Source organism: Engraulis encrasicolus, chromosome 13 (assembly GCF_034702125.1).
Source record: "Engraulis encrasicolus isolate BLACKSEA-1 chromosome 13, IST_EnEncr_1.0, whole genome shotgun sequence".
NCBI lineage: Eukaryota > Metazoa > Chordata > Actinopteri > Clupeiformes > Engraulidae > Engraulis > Engraulis encrasicolus.
Window position 1 is genome coordinate 24,714,577 of NC_085869.1, and position 17,500 is coordinate 24,732,076.

The 17,500-nt window shown below is 45.8% G+C and overlaps 1 protein-coding gene across 1 annotated transcript in view; it reads right to left on the reverse strand.

Annotated features, from left to right (window-relative positions):
- The window catches only part of thsd7ba (thrombospondin, type I, domain containing 7Ba), a 206,551-nt gene that overhangs the window by 76,835 nt on the left and 112,216 nt on the right, over positions 1-17,500 (reverse strand). The window contains exons 11-14 of the mRNA XM_063213542.1: positions 14,215-14,330; positions 12,397-12,529; positions 11,842-11,945; positions 1,968-2,159 (exon numbers count right to left, since the gene is read on the reverse strand). Of these exons, the coding sequence (XP_063069612.1) occupies positions 1,968-2,159; positions 11,842-11,945; positions 12,397-12,529; positions 14,215-14,330 (545 nt within the window). The remainder of the gene's footprint in view (positions 1-1,967; positions 2,160-11,841; positions 11,946-12,396; positions 12,530-14,214; positions 14,331-17,500) is intronic.

Sequence of the window (17,500 nt, forward strand, 5' to 3'; positions counted from 1 at the left end):
GGTGAGGTAAGGCACGGTGAAGTAACGGTAGGGTGAAGTAGGGGTTGTGTGAGGATAGGGGCATGCCTGCAAGTCTGACCAATGAAAGGACTCACAGAAACAGCAGTGAAGGGATGAAGAGAGAAGAAGAGAAGATGGAGAGAAGAGAGAAGAGAGAAGAAGAGAAGATGGAGGTAGAGTAGAGGTGAGATGAGATAAGATATACCAGGGGGACCGTGTGGAAGAGACACATCAGTGAGGGCTTGCTTTTGGCTGAGCAGAAAAGGCACCGAAGAATAGAAGGAGAGAAGAGAAGAGAGAGATAGGTGAAGGTAAGGTCAGGTTAGGAGGGACACAGATGGAAGATTGGTGAGGGATCGGCTTTTGAATGAACAGAAAAGACAGAGAACACAAGGACGGAGGAAGATAGGCTGAGGTAAGGTGAGGCAAGGTTAGGTTAGAGGATCAGGTGCAAGACTCATTGGTAAGGGATGGCTTTTAGGTGGACAGAAAAGGCTGAGAAGAGAAGGCAAGAAAAGAAAAAAGAACAGAACAGAAAGGAAGAGGGGTAAGTTGAAGGTAAGGTGCTGTAAGTATGGCATGCTATGGGGCTTGTGTGTGAGACGTACCAGTGAGGGAACTCTTGGTTCAATACCACAGCCATAGAGGTGATGAGGAAGATAAAGAATAAAGAACACAGAATACAGAGGTAGACAGAGGCAGGGAAAGGTAAGGTGAAGTTAGAGGGACCTGTGTGGAACATTGTATCGTGGTGAGCAGGGCAGGAATTTCCCACTTTGCCCTCCCACTTTGGCCTTGTGCCCTTGAAAAAATATCTGTCATGAGGCCACAGTGGCCTTGATGCCCTCTCTGATGCCCTCTCAAGTGGCCTTGCCCCTAAAATGACGAAATTCCAGGCCTGGTGGTGAGGCCTAGTTTTTTTTAAGCTGAATTCAAAAGAAGAGGAGGAAGTGGAAGAGAAGAGAAGAGAAGAGAAGAGAGGAGAAGAAAATAGAAGAGAGGAGAGGAGAAGAGAGGAGAAGGAAGTGGAGAAGAGAAGAGAAGAGAAGAGAAGAGGGGAGAAGAGAAGAGAAGAGAAGAGAAGAGAAGAGAAGAGAAGAGAAGAGAAGAGAAGAGAAGAGAAGAGAAGAGAAGAGAAGAGAAGAGAAGAGAAGAGAAGAGAAGAGGGGAGAAGAGAGGTAGAATAAAGGATAAGTAGAATAAAGGTAAGGTAAGGTAACATACTGTATGTTGGAAGGGTCGAGTGTAAAAGACTCACCAGCAAAGTGAAGAATAGAGAAGAACAGAGAAAAGAGAGGTAGGCTCGGGGTAAGGTATATCTTAAGGGTGGAGGAGTGTGGGAAGACTTATCAGCGAGGACCCACTTTTGGCTAAATGCAGCAGAGTCAGCAAAGACAAGAAGAGGAAGAAGTGAAGAGTAAAATGCAAGAGAAGAAGAAGAGGAAAAAGGTGAAGAAGAGAAGATAGGGAGGGAGGGTAAAGGTAAGGTAAGGCAGGTTGGGAAAGTGGGGGTGGGGAATACTCATAATGACTTATAATGGCTTGTTTTTGGCTGAATGCAAAAGGCAAAGGAGAGAAGACAAGAGAAGAGAGAGGCGGAGTAGAGTAGGATAGGCTGAGCTATGTTTGGGGGGACCAGACATCTTTCAGCTGAACAGAAAAGGCAGTGAAGTGAAATGAATGAAATCAAGAGGAGAGAAGACAGGAGAAGAGAAGAGAAGAGAAGAGAAGAGAAGAGAAGAGAAGAGAAGAGAAGAGAAGAAAAAAAAAGAAAAAAAAAGAAAAGAAGAGAAAAGAAAAGAAGAGAAGAGAAGAGAAGAGAAGAGAAGAGAAGAGAAGAGAAGAGAAGAGAAGAGAAGAAAAAAAAGAACAAATAATGAAATGTAGAGTAGAGAGAGGCAGCATACAGGAGGATAATCTGAAACTACTGTATGTTAAGGGGGGGTCAGAGTGTGGTAAAGACTCACCGGTGAGCGCCCGCTTCCGGCTGCGCAGGCCCCCGCAGGCCAGGCACTCGGAGAACTTGGACCAGGCGCTGAAGGTGCAGTCGTCCTTGCAGGGCACCCAGCAGGGGCGAGCGCGCTGGGGCATGGCGCCACCCCAACGCAGGCACTCGCCCATTGCCGCCGGCTCCTCATCCTCGCCTACACAGCTGACGCCTGGGGAAGGAGGAGGAGGAAGAGGAGGAAGAGGAGGAGGAGGAGGGGGAGGAGGAGGAGGAGGAGGAAGAGGTGGAGGGAAGAGGAAGAGGAGGAGGAGGAGGGGAAGGAGGAGGAGGAGGTGGGGGAAGAGGAGGAGGTGGAGGAGGAGGAGGAGGGAAGAGGAAGAGGAGGAGGAGGAGGAAGAGGAGGAGGTGGGAGAGGAGAATGAGGAGGAGGAGGAGGAGGGAAGAGGAAGAGGAGGAGGAGGAGGGGAAGGAGGAGGAGGAGCGGGAGGAGGTGGAGGCGCGGGAGGAGGAGGGGGAGGAGGAGAGGAGGAGGAGGAGGAGAGGAGGAGAGGAGGAGGAGAGGTAGGAGGAGGACACAGGTAGGGAAGAGGGTGTGTAAGAGATGGAGAGGGAAGGAAGGTAGGCATGGGAAAGGGGGAGAGCACACATGGGTAGGAGGAGAGAGTCCAAAGGGTGGGTAAGGAATGGGGAGAGTAAGAAAGGTAGGCATAGGGGAGAGAGAGCAGAGGTGGGTGGGAGGAAGGGGGGAAGAGGGTGAGAAGGGATGGGGAAAGGAGAGGAGAAAGAGGGTGAGCAAGGGATAGGGAGAGGAAAGGAGGAAAGCATGAGGGAGGGAGAGAGTAGAGGTGGGTAGAGGGAAGCAGGGGTAGACATGAGGGAAGAGGAGGGCGCAGGAGGGGAAGGTGGGTAGGGTTGAGTGGGGGAGGAGAAGAGAAGAGGGGTTATAGGCATGGAGGATGTCATTTGGGGATTACACAGAACAGTTCAAAATGTGCACACAACAGTAGCCTACATACACACACCGCCCCCAGGAGCACACAGACATGTGGGTGTACTACATGCACACGCACACTCTGGGACGCCTGGGGGAAATACAGGTGGGCAGGTGGTGGTGGTGGTAGGTGGTGGGAGTCGAGGTAGTCATTTGGGAATTATACAGAGCAGCACAAAATGTGCATACACGGTCTACTGCACCAACTACATACACATATGCATACGATCACACATACACAAATGTGCGCACAGTCTAAAACCCAAATGCATACACACAAATCTGTATGCGCCCACAGACACACACACACGCACACACACACAAGCACGAAAGCACACACACAAGCACGAAAGCAAACACACATACACATGCATGCACACACATGCATGCACGCACGTACACACACACACACACACACACACACACACACACACACACACACACACACACACACACACACACACACACACACACACACACACACGCACACACACACACACACACACACACACACACACACACACTAATTCAGGCCACTCCCGGCAAAACAAACCTCCCCATAGCTCATTACGCACGGCAGGTTTTTATGAGAACACCACTCAACACACACACACACACACACACACACACACACACACACACACACACACACAGACACACACACACACACACACACACACAACTAACCGCAGGGCTGTGTACACAAACGTACACACTCATATCTGTGGCACGGTGTTGATTCCTCCGAAAATCAGCTTCCCTCCCCGACATTGCATAGAAAGACTACAAAAAAAACCTGTGGTGTGGTGACTTTGAAATCCCCCAATGGCGAATGCCTTCTCCTTTCATCCCTTGAGCAGTTTGGAGGGTTTTCTTGTGTGGCAAGGGTCATTAGATCACAACTGGGCACAGTACAGTGTGTTATTTGCCAAAGCTGTTTCTGTCTTTGCCCCCTGGCTCAAGATATCGCTCCCACACACCCCCTTTTCTGCCTCTTGAGATACTTTGCCATCGTCTCTACTTCTCCACTGCTTGCTAAGGGGGAGTAAATTATACACTTTGGCAAATGTGGACGTGCTCGTTACCTTTTTTTTCTCCGAAGGAGAAAGATGCATCCATGCCACCCACAAGCCAATATGTGCCCAAGCTGTCTGTCTGTCTGCCTGCCTGCTTTTCTTTCTTTCTTCCTTTCTTTCTTTCTTTCTTTCTCTCTTTCTTTCTTTCTTTCTTTCTTTCTTTCTTCCTTTCTTTCTTTCTTTCTTTCTCTCTTTATCTCTCGCTCTCTTCCATCTTACCACCATTTGTACCTCTCTCTCTTGCTCTCTCTCTCTCTCTCTCTCTCTCTCTCTCTCTCTCTCTCTCTCTCTCTCTCTCTCTCTCTCTCTCTCTCTCTCACCCACACACACAGAGCCACACACACAGCCACACACGCACACACACACACACACACACACACACACACACACAGACACACACACACACACACACACACACACACACACACACACACACACACACACACACACACACACACACACACACACACACACACACACACACACACACACACACACACACACACACACACACACACACACACACCCTACGTCCCTCCCCCGAGCACTTGCAGCCTGAGCCAAGGGCTTCACTTCTCTCCACAAGATGTTCCACTTCACCTTAAGTGATGACATGTTTTGACATGGCATTCAACCATGTTAGTCTACCCATCAGGATGAGTGTATCTGAGAGAGAGGGAAAATAGCTGCCCTCTTGACTTGTGGTGAGCCGGGGCGTAGGAAGGTCTTCACTTAAAAAGTGCAAAGAAATCCTGCACACTGTCCATTCCACCAACAAACTTCAATACAACGTTTCGGTCATCCGACCTTCTTCAGGTAAAGTTACCAACACAATTGTGTTTGTAACTTTACCTGAAGAAGGTATTACAATTGTGTTTGTAACTTTACCTGAAGAAGGTCGGATGACCGAAACGTTGTATTAAAGTTTGTTGGTGGAATGGACAGTGTGCGGGATTTCTTTGCACTTGACTGACAACCCCGCTGGGATAACATCCTACGCACCTGCCCAACTACAGAGGTGTGCAAAAGCGTCTTTGTTGAACTAATTTACTTAAAAAGGAAAGTGCAGAAGACTATACTGTATGCACAGGCAAAGTGAAATCATCAACATCTAAACTTTAAGGCACAATGTCATGCACGTACACAGTTTGTGACATTCCAACGAAATCAATCTTCACGATGTCCCACTCAGAAAAATAAAGGACTTTTAACTTGACTTCAGACTGCCGCGGACCCTCTCTTTGCCCTCTACATCAGGGGTATTCAATTATATTTCAACGAGGGCCATTTTTTCAAAGTCCTCCCAGTAAAGGGGCCGAACTATACGTATGTTTTATGGTAGCCGACTGTCAATGAAAAAAATATGGGAGACTTCATAGAGGTGGAGGGTCTCGGGGTCCTCCCCCAGAAAATTTTGCATTTCTTAGATGTAATTTTGTGCATTTTAACATCCCGTGTCCCGTTTCAGCATGATGACGGAGCCCATACTCTTATCTCTAAATTTGAAAAAACGATTCTGTATTTGAAGGGGCTTGTGGGGGGCCAGAACCTTGCGGTCCAAGGGTCCATTTGAATAGCCCTGCTCTACATGTATTCCTCTGGACACCGATGAGCACCTGACTACCTTGACTTGACTACCCACAGACGCAACTCTAACTCTCTCTCTCTCACACACACTCTCTCTGCATGGTAAATGAATCGTCATGTTGTGATGTTTTCTTTCACAGGCATAGCGTGTGTATGAACAAACATGCTGAATGATTCCTGTGATCTGACAGCATAACCACAACATGATACTCCTCCTTAGAGACAAGTCGTGTTTCACAATTAAAGCGTGAGAGATGTGGTCAACAGGGAACTTCGCACAGAGTGTGCACAGATTATTCTGTGACACATGAAGAGATACACATGTGAACGTGGGTGTCTTCACATGGGGAGGTTTACATCATGCAGCTGCCGTTTCTAAGAGATTAAAATCCAGTTGGGCTTCTGTTGGGCTGCCTTGAGCTCCCTACCCTACCCCCCAGGACAAGGGGGTTGTTTTTATCTTTGAACATGACCCCCCCTGATGTCTTTGAAGAGCACATTGATCCACAAACATGCCTGTAACACGTTTTATCGATCGCAATTTGACTTTTAAATTCTGCCCTCCGACCAAATTGGCTAGGTTTCTCTCCCCCCTCTCTCTTCTGCACTAAGTCGTGCAGTGCTGGGGCTCACAGTCACCGGTGATCGATGGCTTTTGCATTGCGCGGAGCGTTCTGTGACTGCTTTTGAAAACATTGATCCAAACACAGCTTCGGGCATTTAACTTTGTCATGAAAACTTTTCTTTTTTAAAACAATGTTTGTTTTCGTATATGTAAAAAAGCCCACTTCACTTGAAGTTGACTACGGCTTGTATTACAATGCATTAAGTATAAACAAACTCTGATGAATGACGATATAGCTACGACTAGAGAATATCCAAGTTCTATACATCAATAACCATCTGCACATTTATATCGGAAAATGTCAAACGGATTCAGGTTGCAGTCACATTTCACGCGGTCACACTTCTGAGCATTTTGTCACTTTTCTCGCCGGCGCGTTTCCTGCTCCTCATTTTGTGCGTGCGCCAGTGCCCTCGCCTGGGAAAGGTTGACAGTGGTGACATTCTGATTCCCCGCGTGGAGGCCTAGCCATTTTTAGCACAATTATTTCTCCCTTCTCTTCCTCCCCCCGCAGCAGCACACTCTCTCGCACATATTATCGCCCTTCCAAATCGTTAACATTTTATTCTTATCTCAGCCGGTGACAGGGATCATCTTTTAATAATGTAGTTACTTACAAAAGGTGACAGTGTTTTCCTGGCTGCACAAAAGGACATAGCGGATGAGGAACTATTCCCCTTTTCAAAGAGCTTGTCAAACTTTTCAATTCTCATTAATTCTACTGGACGGGGGGCCCAGCCAGGTATGAAAATAAGTCGCATTGGTCTGTTTCTTGCAATAGCTAGCCTAGCTGAGCTCCCTCCTCATGTCCAGTCATCTCGCTCTCAGATTAGACGACGCTTAAATTAACCACAGAGAGCCAGACGCTGTTTGAAGCTCAGATTTCGACACAGTGGTCAAAGCCCAGGACTAATTCTCTCAAGAGATTTTCATAAATTGTTGTACCGGCTCAACATTTTTAATATATATGTATATATATATATATATATATATTTAATCATCCCAGATGTCTATTGTCTAGCCCTATTGACTTTGATCACTGGAAAGCGGTCACCTCTGGCTGCCTCCACTTCAGTGAAAATGTGGATGCAAAACAGCTGAATATTCAAACATCCAGACAGGGCTCCTGACAGCATTGGCTGGGCCCAGGACAAAGTCCTCTGAAAGAGCCCCCTACCCAATACATTCAATGTAAATGAGGACCCAATTATAGCCCCCCCCCATCTCCCTGGGCCCGGGACAGCTGACCCCTTTGCCTCCCCTTGTCAGCTTCCCTGCATCCAGAGACAAAAGCTGTGACTCATTCTCCATTGCTAACTCTCTAAACACACATGATGGCAGGGAACATGGAGCGGTAACCACACTTTTATTACGTAACGCTCCTGGAGTTCACAAAGTCTCATTACGTTTACCAACATGGAACAGATGTGTTTGTTTGTGCTAGCTTTGCTTTGCTTCGCTTCGCCTCTCCTTCAAATGTGCACATTAACACAGTACACACACAAAGACAAGATTTTCAAGATTTGCATTTTACAGTTTGCTTACAGTGCGTGGGCGGTTATTTTGGCCACAAGCGGGTAGATGATGAGAGCGGATTATGCGTGATTGACTGCCGCGAGTGGCCCACGGTGAGCAGGGGGGTCACATCCGAGCACCTCACCTCCGAGGTGGCAGTCAGCTCAGCTTTCCCATGATTCACAAGCCTGCCATTGTTTTTTTTTTCAAATATATTTTTTTGCTTTTGCGGAGACAGATTTTTTTTTTCTTGCACACTCCCACTAACTTCTGCCAGTCTTCGCTAGTTCACCGAGTGCAATTTACGGTCTCTCTCTCTCCTTCTCACTCTCTCTCTCTTTCTCTTTCTCCTGTTTATTCTCCACTGTGCTGATGAAGCAAGTCCTTTCAACACAGCAAGACTCTCTCTCTCTCTCTCGCTCTCTCTCTCTCTCATTTGTATCCCACTCACAAAGGGGGTGGGGGGTGTGGTTGTTGGTGGTGGGGGGGGCTGCTGTCAAACTTCTCCGCTAAGCATTGTCACACCTAAGTCTTCGGTCCACTTGAATTCAAATTAACATGAGGCTGGCTGCACCCCAAATTGGGCCGGGACGGGACGGTGCCACTGGGGACGATTATGCAAACCAGGTATTTGGGAAGCATTTCAATCCCCCACCATATGTAGCAATACCACTATATAACACACAATAGTTTATCGGTATGTACACATTTTCTTGGCGTTGTCCTCCAGTTGCAACAATAACGCTGCATAGGCAGAACGCAGAGTTTTACAGTCAGTGAGCTGTGAGCACATACTGCATATGGGGTGCTACGCTTGCTACGGAATAAAACCAAGCATGAGGCCAAACTGACAGCCGTGTCAAACAGTCAGAGACATTTCTTGCTATTCATGAAGCTGTCAGGTGGCATTGACGACACACCACTGGCAGGGTGAGTCACACAGAGACAGAAATGCATAACCCACAAGAAGGTGCTATACACGGCTGTTTCTCAGAAATCACCTTAAGGAGCAAAAAAAAGATAAAAACGAGGAAAAAAGAACATGCGTTAGAGTGCATTTTTTGAGCACACAGCTGAAAGTACAGGCTTTTAGAGTCAATCTCTGATTCATGTTCTTTGTGCCAAATATGTATTTTCGAAAGCTAGCCAGGTAAGAGTGTGTGTGAGAACATAGCCATGACTGCACAGTAGGCTAGCCTACGGTACATTCACTGAGCCAAAGTACACTACTAGTGTAGCCACACGGCCTCCTGCAATCATTTTGCCATCTGCTTGTCCACCGACTATTACACGGGAATCAAACCACCATCAACTCGGCAGAATTAGAACATCGATAGTAATGCTCCCTCTCACAATTCAAGTCCCGTGTCTCGTAAAAGACTGCTTCATCTAGGGAAAAGAACACGAGGCTCACTTCATTCACATACCCGTATAGCGCAGCATGTGGTGCTACGTAGTTGTCAGTCGTTTGAACAAAACCGGCATGGGAAGCAAACTTAAAACGGGCCCTCAGATCTCTCTCCACGGCATGTGCGTTTCACAGGTAAAGGGCTCACACTGTGAAATTCATCAGAGCCAGCGGATGGTGGCTGATTGGAAAATTCCATGGGGTCGGGCACTGACAGATGATCTATGATAGGCCACTGCCATTGTCCTAATGAAACCTTAAAGCGACGCCAGAAATAATATTGCAAGTCACCCTCTGAAGACTTGTTCGCTAAGGGGTTGAAAACTGGAAAAAAAAGTCTGCGCATATCAAACAGTGCCGAGGAGGAGGTGCCCAAAGACAAGGGCACCGGGAGCACACAAAAAAAAATTAGAAAAAGAAAAATTAACCACCTTCAATCAATGTTTCTAACCTTGAGACTCAAGGTAGGACAGTCATTAATAGCATCTCCAGGGGATTCCAATAACCGTCTAAATGTAGTTTTTTTTCTTTTCTTTTTTTTCCCTTTCCATTCACTGGCCTCTGGAGAGGGTCTGAGCCAGCTAGTGTGTGTGAGTATGGTAGGCCCAGCTTTCACGCCTAACCAATGTCAGCCAGCATCAACCTTGATTTCAATAGGATGCAGACAAAGTCAATGTGGATGTCAAGAGCAGAGCTTTATCCGAGACCTTGACTGCCATGCGGAGGCGGTGGCAAAACTAGCTGCTGTTCACTTGTATGTGTGTGTATGAGTGTCGGTGAGAGAGAGAGAGAGAGAGAGAGAGAGAGTAAGTGAGGGAGAGAAAGAAATAGAGAGAGAGAGAGAGAGAGAGAGAGAGAGAGAGAGAGAAAGCAAGCGAGAGAAGGAAAGAAAGAAAGAAAGACATTTGTGTGTGTGTGACGGAGTGTAAGTGTGAGTGTGAGTGTGAGTGTGTGTGTGTGTGTGTGTGTGTGTGTGTGTGTGTGTGTGTGTGTGTGTGTGTGTGTGTGTGTGTGTGTGTGTGTGTGTGTGTGTGTGTGTGTGTGTCTCTGTCTGTGTTTCTGTGGCTTGTGCTGCGGTGGTCCATTTATGGCGGTATCATCTACCATTTCCCTCCTTGGTATGTTTTGGTTGTAATATTACGATTGTGGCAAAACCAAAAAAAATATACCACCGCTCAGTCTGCCACAAAGTCTGAATTTATTATTCCGCAGGAGTCACAACGGACAAAACGGACATTTTCAAAAAGACTCAGTTAGCAGAGATATTGTGATGCAGTACTTCATTATTTTTAATGACTGCACTCATATTCCGCCTAATTCACATTATGCACTGCCACATGTAACTCTTCCACTGTTCCAATATTTCACATAGATGAACTAAAAAGTTAATGAGACCATCCAACTACGCACAGTAGTACTGTACGGTCACACCGCACTCGATCGCAGTAATTTTAATGACCTGATTATTTCTTTGTGCACATTGTGTGGGGAGTGGATGGAGTGGTGACGGCTGGAGTGGGGGGGGGGATCGAAAGTACTCCCCTAACACGAAAAAAAACCCCCTCTGCAACTCTGGAGCTTGGGCTTGAAACAAAAGTGACAAATTTGAGATTATTTTTTTAACCGCTTGGGTCTCGACATTCATCGAATTGGACATCTGTGTTACTTAGTTGGAAGACGAAATGTCTCAATGGAAGCCTTGGGGCTTCTAGATGAATCTGATAGGGAGTGCAGATCCATCCATTACCTTTAGTGAAAATCACTGTCTTGGCTCTGCTGTGGTTCAATCACCAATGATCTTTTTCAGGTCAGAATGGATATAGCACTGCTGTGAACAGGATTAGAAACCCGCCAATACGGACCAAGGATAATTTTAACAACTAGGTAACAAGGTAGGTATTTCTCCCCTGTAAGCCTGAGAGAGGTTTTGTGCCAGTTTCTCTTGTCAAAATAAGGAATATGTTTCACCTTAATGGCTATGATTAATTGGACGCGGCCTGAATTTTTGCCCGCACACTTGTAGCTTAAAAAAATGGCTTGCAAACAAATCATAGATATGTGTCACAAACACTAGACCTCAGCTTAACGTATTAGTATGTTGCTCCTATTTTCTGTGCTGGTAGGTGGTGATGTTATCAGTGATGCAACTGTATGTTTGCAGAGACAATACCGGTGATATTCCTGTGTGTGTGTGTGTGTGTGTGTGTGTGTGTGTGTGTGTGTGTGTGTGTGTGTGTGTGTGTGTGTGTGTGTGTGTGTGTGTGTGTGTGTGTGTGTGTGTGTGTGTTTATGTGTTTATGTGTTTATGTGTTTGTGGTGTGTGTGGGTGTGTGTGCGTGACGTCTAGGTGTGAGGGATTGTCTGACTACTACCAGCTTTCAGAATCTAAGGTGGGAAGGGATTTCCATACTTGGTGTGTGTGTGTGTGTGTGTGTGTGTGTGTGTGTGTGTGTGTGTGTGTGTGTGTGTGGTGTGTGTGTGTGTGTGTGTGTGTGTGTGTGTGTGTGTGTGTGTGTGTGTGTGTGTGTGTGTGTGTGTGTGTGTGTGTGTGTGTGTGTGTGTGTGTGTGTGTGTGTGTGTGTGTGTGTGTGTGTGTGTTCTTTATGTGTGTGTGCACTCTTGGTGCGCGTGTGTGTGTGTTTGTGTGTGCGCCGAGGCGAGGCGCGCACCCATGTGTGTTTTGACACTTACCTCGCACTTCCAGCCCTTTGCCGCAAGCCTCCCCCGGCCCCGTGATGCCCTGTCTGACCGCATCTGGTACCAGGGTGCAGGGGTGCCACTTGTGAGTCCTCCATCTGTTTGTGGGGAGATAGCGAAAAAGCAAAAGCAAGGACAGGACAGCCTTTCAAAGCACAGTGACGCCTTGGGGAGACAGCTGCAATATTGTGAGCATCATGAATAAAAAAAGAGAGGCTGAAGGATCTTTTCTGGAGGTCCACAGTGTGTTTGAAGAGACCCGGCCGGGCCACCTCTCTCTTGTGTGCATGTAGAGGGTTACATGGCGCTATTCAGACATGCCGCTATTCAGACGTGCCGCTATTCAGACATTGATGTATGACATTGTTGTATGTGAATACTGGCATGTTTCCCACCAAAATCCGCCATTTCCGTGGTTTGTGCTACGTTGCTCTGGTTTTTTTTCAGTTTAGACAGAGTGCATGCAGATACCCTAACCCTAACCCTACAGCATATCTGGTGTCTGAATAACGGTATGTCTGAATAGAGGTATTTCTGAATCGGTTGTACCTGTAGGATGGGCACGCAGGCAAGACCTCACAGTCCCGCTCTTCGTAAAGCGTGTCTGGGCACTCCTGGCCCCCGTCAGCTGCTCTCTGGATGATGGTTCTGTAGCGCGACTGTGTTGGTATGCTAGCGTTCGCTGTCAAGTCACAGGAAATAATAAACATTGTAAAGAGTCAAGTCAAGTCAGCTTTTATTGTCAGTTTCTTCATATGCACAGAAATTATGTTTTTCTCTCTATACCATGATATGAAGGACATAGACATTCACAGGACTGACATTTACAGACTGACATCAAAGTGCAAGACAGGACAAGTAACACTGATGGACCAATAACAGTAAAGTGATGAGGTAGTCGGTGGATAACAGACGTTTGGCCACAAGAATCAGGGGTGTCGTAAGGGGGGGGGGGATTGGTAAAGTATGACTACCAGGGCCCCATGTACGTTCAGTATATAGGGGGACCCACACAGTCTCTGATTTATGTACATATATCGCTGGAGGGGGGGTCCATTGGAGCTGATTGTACATAGGGCCCACAATTTGCCGCTACACCCCTGACAGGCATTGCATGCTATCAAAGAAAACAGAAAACAAAAAGAACATTGTAAGAAGGCCGCAGGCTTGCTAATGACTAAGAGACTGTGTGCCGTATGTGTGGTCTTCATGCTACACGACCTCCTTCTTGGATCTGCTCCTGGTCTACGCATCATAGAGCGCTCTAATAATTTCATTTGGCCCTGGCTAAGGGCTCATTAGACACACACACACACACACACACACACACACACACACACACACACACACACACACACACACACACACACACACACACACACACACACACACACACACACACACACACACACACACACACACACACACACACACACACACACACACACACACAGCCTTAATGGAGTAACGCTGAAAACAGTGCAATTAAGTATGTGATTACATCACACGAGGACGCAACAGTGGAGAGCGCATCTTTTTCGCAGATGGACCAATTTACAGCCAAGGAGAAGACAAAAAAAATTAACAATTACGCACTTTCTTGTTTCCTCAACTTCATTACCATTTTGTTCAGACATCAAATAGACCTATCTATTTCCACCTTTGTTAATTAGGAAACGTAATCGGTGATTACGAATGCGGTGAGATTAAATTAAAATTTAATTTAGCAAATTAAGGCAAAGTGTTGTAAAAAATCTTGCTCTGGCTTTTCACTTTGTCTACTGCTGAAGTGATGTCGCTTTAATACACACAGTGCCTCGGCAGGTTATTTAGGATAGTCATCGCTGCTTTACTCAACCCCAAACGGCCCCTCATATTTAATTCAACAGCGTTTTCATTAGGAATGCAGAATAGGTCACTCCACAAATGCTGCATTACAGACTTTCTCTTCGAGCAAAAAAAAAAAAAAAAGAAATCTGTGACTAATCTTTTCATCCTCTGGGAGAATAAAGGGGGAATTATTGAGTCAGATGAGATTTTTGGAGGCGAAATGCTAAGCATGGCACTTTTTTGTCGCTTGAAGTGAGAGGAAGATTATGATGGTTGAGAGGATGGAAGGACATCAAACGACCAACACACTGCTACCTACCCTCCTCTCATCCCCACTACACAAACTGCAGACCCCCCACCACCCCCTTGAGTGTTTGCGTGCGTGCGTGTGTGTGTGTGTGTGTGTGTGTGTGTGTGTGTGTGTGTGTGTGTGTGTGTGTGTGTGTGTGTGTGTGTGTGTGTGTGTGTGTGTGTGTGTGTGTGTGTGTGTGTGTATGCGTGTGTGCGTGTGTGCGTGTGAGTGTCCTGTTTAAGCACCTGGCAGGCAAGTTGTGGGACAAGGGGTCCATTCGCTGAAGGGAGTCACCCGGCAGTCTGTCTTGCACGGCAGCAGACAGGCTCGGACAGAGTCGGGACGTGCAGAGTCTGGACACCTGAATTGAAAAACAAGTACGGATGGAGAGAAAAGGAAGGGGGGGAGGGGAGAGAAGGGGCGAGGTGATAGAAGAAAGAGAGAGAGAGAAGGAGAGTGAGAGCGAGATTGTGATCAATGATACACTGCCGGTGTCCTGCGAGCAGAGTCAGGTGGACTGACCTTGACATTGTTGTGGAGTAGGAACGCCATCTAATCAGGGAACTGAGGGATGCCATCTATCCTGCCTTACGAGCTTATAATGCTGATAGATGCAATGAGCCGCTCTCAAGTCAAGTCAAGTCAAGTCGGCTTTATTGTCAATTTCTTTACATGCACTGGTCATACAAAGAATTTGAAATTACGTTTCTTACTTTCCCATGCAGACATAGACATAGACTTAGGTGTGGACATAGACAATTAGACTTAGACATAGACAGCAAGCATACATTACACCCAGAGTACCTATACAATACCCATACAGACATATAAAGTGCAAGACAGGGCAACAGCAGACATACAGTTAGGGCCATAAATATTTGGACATCTGCACAATTTTCATGTTTTTGGTGCTGTACACCATCCCAATGGATTTGAAATGAAACAAACAAGATGTACATTAACAGCAGACTTTCAGCTTTAATATGGGGGTGTTTGCGTCCAAATCGAGTGAACTGTGAAGGAATTATGACATTTTCTATCAGTGCTACCCCATTTTTAAGGGACCAAAAGTAATTGGACAGTCTAGTATTTATACATCAAACTTTCAATTTTTAATTATTTGGTTGCAAATACTTTCCAGTCAGTTACAGCCTGTAATTTGCAATCCATAGACATCAATAGACACTGGTTTTTATCCTTGGTGATGCTATGGTGAGCTCTCTATTGCAACAGTCTTCAGTTCCTGCTTATTCTTAGGGTGTTTTCCCTTCAGTTTTGCCTCCAGCAAGTGAAATGCTTGCTCAACCGTACTCAGGTGAGGTGATTGACTGGGCCATTGAATAATATTCCACTTTTTTGGGGTAGAAATGGCTAGTGGCTTTCAGATGAAGCTTTGGGTCATTGTCCATCTGCACTGTGAAGCATTGTCCCATGAGTCCAGAACCATTAGGTTTAATATGACATGATAATATAGCCTGAAAATCTTCAGAATTCATCCTGTGGCTTTTGTCGGTAGTCCTCATCATCAATAAATACAAGGGGATAATCGTATTGACAGATATGCATGCCCACACCATGACACTACCACCACCATGATTCACTGATTGGGTGGTATGCTTTGAATCATGAGCAGTTCCTTCCCTTCTCTATACTAATTTCTTCCCATTACCCTTGTACAAGATGATTTTTGTCTCCTCTGCCCATAGGATGTAACTCAAGACCTATACAGTCTTTTTAAGACGTTGTTTGGCAAAGCCAAATCTGGTATTGGTATTTCTGATGCAATCAATAATTTGCATCTTTTAGTGAACCCTCTGTATTTCCTATGGTGAAGTGTTCCTCAATGTTCTTGATCTTTTTCTTGATTGTTGCCTTGGACATGTCTCCACCGTTCACCTGGATACTGTTCTACATCTGGCCAACTGTTGGGAGATGGGTTTTTGTTAACCAGATACAGAATATTGTCTGTCATCCACAACATTTGTCTTCCATGTCTGGCAGGTAATTTGGTGTTGCTCTGGTATTTCTTTTTTCCAACATTCTGAACTCTTGAATTAATCATATTCAATGTTTCCCCATCTCTCAAATGGGTTTGTTTTGATTTGTTTCCACCTTATGATGGCTTGCATTACTGATGGTGACAGATGGACTTTGGATCTCATGGATATTCCGTAAAAATATATGGAAATGCAAATGGAACACTTCAAATGAACTCTAAGACCTTGTATTGACATCTTGGTGATGGTGTAGTATGGGAATAACACACATCTGACTGGAAAATAGCTGAGAAGCCTACTGTCCAATTACTTTTGATCCCTTGAAAAGTGGGCAACACACACAAAAAACGTTGCTATTTCATTCCTGTTTATGCGATATGGATTTTAACACCCTCACATTAACGCTGAGAGTCTATAGTTAATGCACAGCTTCTTTGTTTTATTTCAAATCCATAGTGGTGTGGTATAGGGGGGAAAAGGATGATAATTGTGTTGCTGTCCAAATATTTCCGGCCCTAACTGTACATAGAATGTATATTAAAAGAGGTAGTGTTCACATGGAGCTAAACGTTAACCTAAGGACGGAAACCATGCCACATGAAAATGAAAATATGGGCAGGATTTCATGTATTAAACAAAGGAAAACACTGAATTTTGGATGAGTGCCGAGCATGTGTGCACATACAGGTACACACACAAGACTGCAAGTCGTGCACGCACGCATGCACGCACGCACACACACACACACACACACACGCATGCACACACACACAAACACACACACACACACACACACGCATGCACACACACACAAACACACACACACACACACACACACACAAAGACCACAGTCAAAGTCCATGGCGGGGTCAGGTAATTACAGCTGGAAAAAATAACTGGTGTGAAAATAACAGCCAAATGACTTTCTGTTTATACTTGGCATGATGACACTGATCACTGTGAAAACACTGCACCTGAGAGGAACCCAGCAAAGGGGGCACACGATTTTCAACGCTGCTTATTTTTGCTCTCGCTGGTTGGCTTTTTTTTTTTTTTTTTTGAAGCAAAAAATATATATATCTTTCATTTCCAGACGCGGCGGAACTGATGAATCTGTTTAACCGCGATGGGTTTTCATCATCATAAGGCACAGCTTGAAAAATGCAGTCGTCTCTCGTCTTTCTTTGATGTTGTGTTGAGTCTTAGCAGTTGTAGAGTATTTGGACAGCAAGGCAGCGGTACTGTAACTAATGCCATGCCTGTTCCTCCAGCTGTGGCAGCCATGTTTTGATCTGTAAGATCAGGTATTTCAAGCAGTAGTAGTAGACCATGCTGTATAACTTAGCTCTCTCCAGATCTGTGTGTTTCTGCACAGCTCTGCAAGCTCTACTTCGATCTAGGAAAGAATTTTCTATTTGGCAATCTGAGCTGCCTTCCAGGTTGACGAGCCAATCGGGGTCGTGGGGGTTTTCAAAGACGTGACATACTGTAGAGGATGTGTCAAAAATTGTATAAATGTAGTGGAGGAGAAAAA